This window comes from Etheostoma spectabile, chromosome 10, assembly GCF_008692095.1.
Source record: "Etheostoma spectabile isolate EspeVRDwgs_2016 chromosome 10, UIUC_Espe_1.0, whole genome shotgun sequence".
NCBI classification, from domain to species: Eukaryota; Metazoa; Chordata; class Actinopteri; order Perciformes; family Percidae; genus Etheostoma; species Etheostoma spectabile.
Genome location: NC_045742.1, coordinates 12,367,857 through 12,369,471, shown reverse-complemented (window position 1 = coordinate 12,369,471; position 1,615 = coordinate 12,367,857). Strand labels below are relative to the sequence as shown.

The window sequence follows — 1,615 nt, the reverse complement described above, 5'->3', positions numbered from 1 at the left end:
GAACTGACAAACCGGTTTTTATTTTATTAATCATTGATTTTTAAACATCTTACTGTCTTCTATGAAAGTAAACCCTTTTTGTCCAAAGCTATTAAACATTCACGTTCTCGTGATGCGTGAAAAATGGATACAGTACAATAATTAACTCTGTAAAAGGGAGCGAGAAGCTCGAGTCCACACCTTCTGCTTTGAGATCTGTCATATGACTTCCATTTCCTGGTACTGTCGGCGTCATCCCAAACACCGCTGACTGAGCGTCCCTGTCGTTTTCTTCAGCTTTTCTCCGGTGGACACTTTAAAATCCTGGGCGATCATGTATCGATATGCTACATTTGTTTTATTCCTCACCCTTGGAATTGGTATGTATCATTACATTAACTTTTCTTTAAATCAAATGCAAAATGTGAGAAAAATATCGCTATCTGTTTCTGTGAAGTGATTAAACTCATGGGACACTCCGGGCCTGGTGCCTCTAGCCTGATTCAGGCTAAGTGCTGCTCTGGAGATTAAGAAGATGTCTTATTTGTCTGCAGCCTTGAATTATATATACATAAGTGTGCTAAGGTTGAAAAAACGCTAACTTCACAGGCCTTAAAACCAACCCGTCATCATTGGCTGTTCGTTCCAGTCGTGATGTTGTGCTAATGAAGCTAGCTTTATTGCCAATTGTAACCTACGTCAACAACATCAAACTGGAGCGTCACTGTGTGCTGCTCAAGGAGCTAGCGTTACATTTCCCCTCACCGTTGCTATTTTTCTTTTCATGCCGATGTGTAAGAATAAAACTATGCATTGCCCGTTCCTGTACAGTCAGATTTAACGTTATAATGTTACTGCATGTTCATAATGTGTTGGCCAGTCAACCTTAGCCGTTAGCTTAGCTACTTGTTAGATAACAACACTTGTTTTGAAGCTTAAGTTTGAGGTAACGTTAATGATGAAACCATCTGAATCTCGTCCGCTGCTAAATAACGTTACACACCAATGAGTAAACAAGGTACCTAACCTAAACCCCAGTTGACGCAAAATAAAACTCATAAATATGTTAATAAAAAAATAGTTAGCAAACGTTTGGCAGTTTACAGTAAAGGCTGCTACGTAGCTAGTGGCCTTACTTATGCCGTTGTGAGGATTTAGCTAGCTACTAAAGGCTAAAGGCCATTTTATGCTTCTTCGGTTGCTCCACGCAGAGCTTTCGCCGTAGCCTACGTAGCTAGGTGGCCTAGTATTTATACTTGTGCGCTGGTGTGTGCGTCGTTTTGAATGGGGGTAATATAGTGCGTTGCATCTGTAACGCACTATATTATTATTGTAGTAATAATAATATAGTTAGTATGTTTAGACTAGTGGTGGGGGCTGGAAAAAACGCAGCAGTTAGAAATTCAGACATATTCAAGTTTTGACAAAACGCAACATCACCCTACATTTTCCAATCATGTAACCAATGGTCAGTCCGTTTAAAGGCGGCATAAAAAACATCCCTACCTCATCGCTGCCACAAGAAAACTTGAGGGTATGAAACGTAACACAAGCACATACCTGCCCAGGGTTTTGTGTAACAACTGACCGTTTCCTTTACAGTGGGGCTCGAATGTTTGGGCACCCCAGGTAAAAA

The 1,615-nt window shown here is 40.6% G+C and overlaps 1 protein-coding gene across 3 annotated transcripts in view; it reads left to right on the top strand.

Annotated features, from left to right (window-relative positions):
• The first annotated feature begins 163 nt into the window (after positions 1 to 163).
• Positions 164 to 1,615, top strand: part of lamp2 (lysosomal-associated membrane protein 2) — a 15,608-nt gene continuing 14,156 nt past the window's right edge. For all 3 annotated transcript variants that reach the window (XM_032527882.1, XM_032527883.1, XM_032527884.1), the window contains exon 1: positions 164 to 359. In XM_032527882.1, the coding sequence (XP_032383773.1) occupies positions 314 to 359 (46 nt within the window). In that variant the 5' untranslated portion in view covers positions 164 to 313. The remainder of the gene's footprint in view (positions 360 to 1,615) is intronic.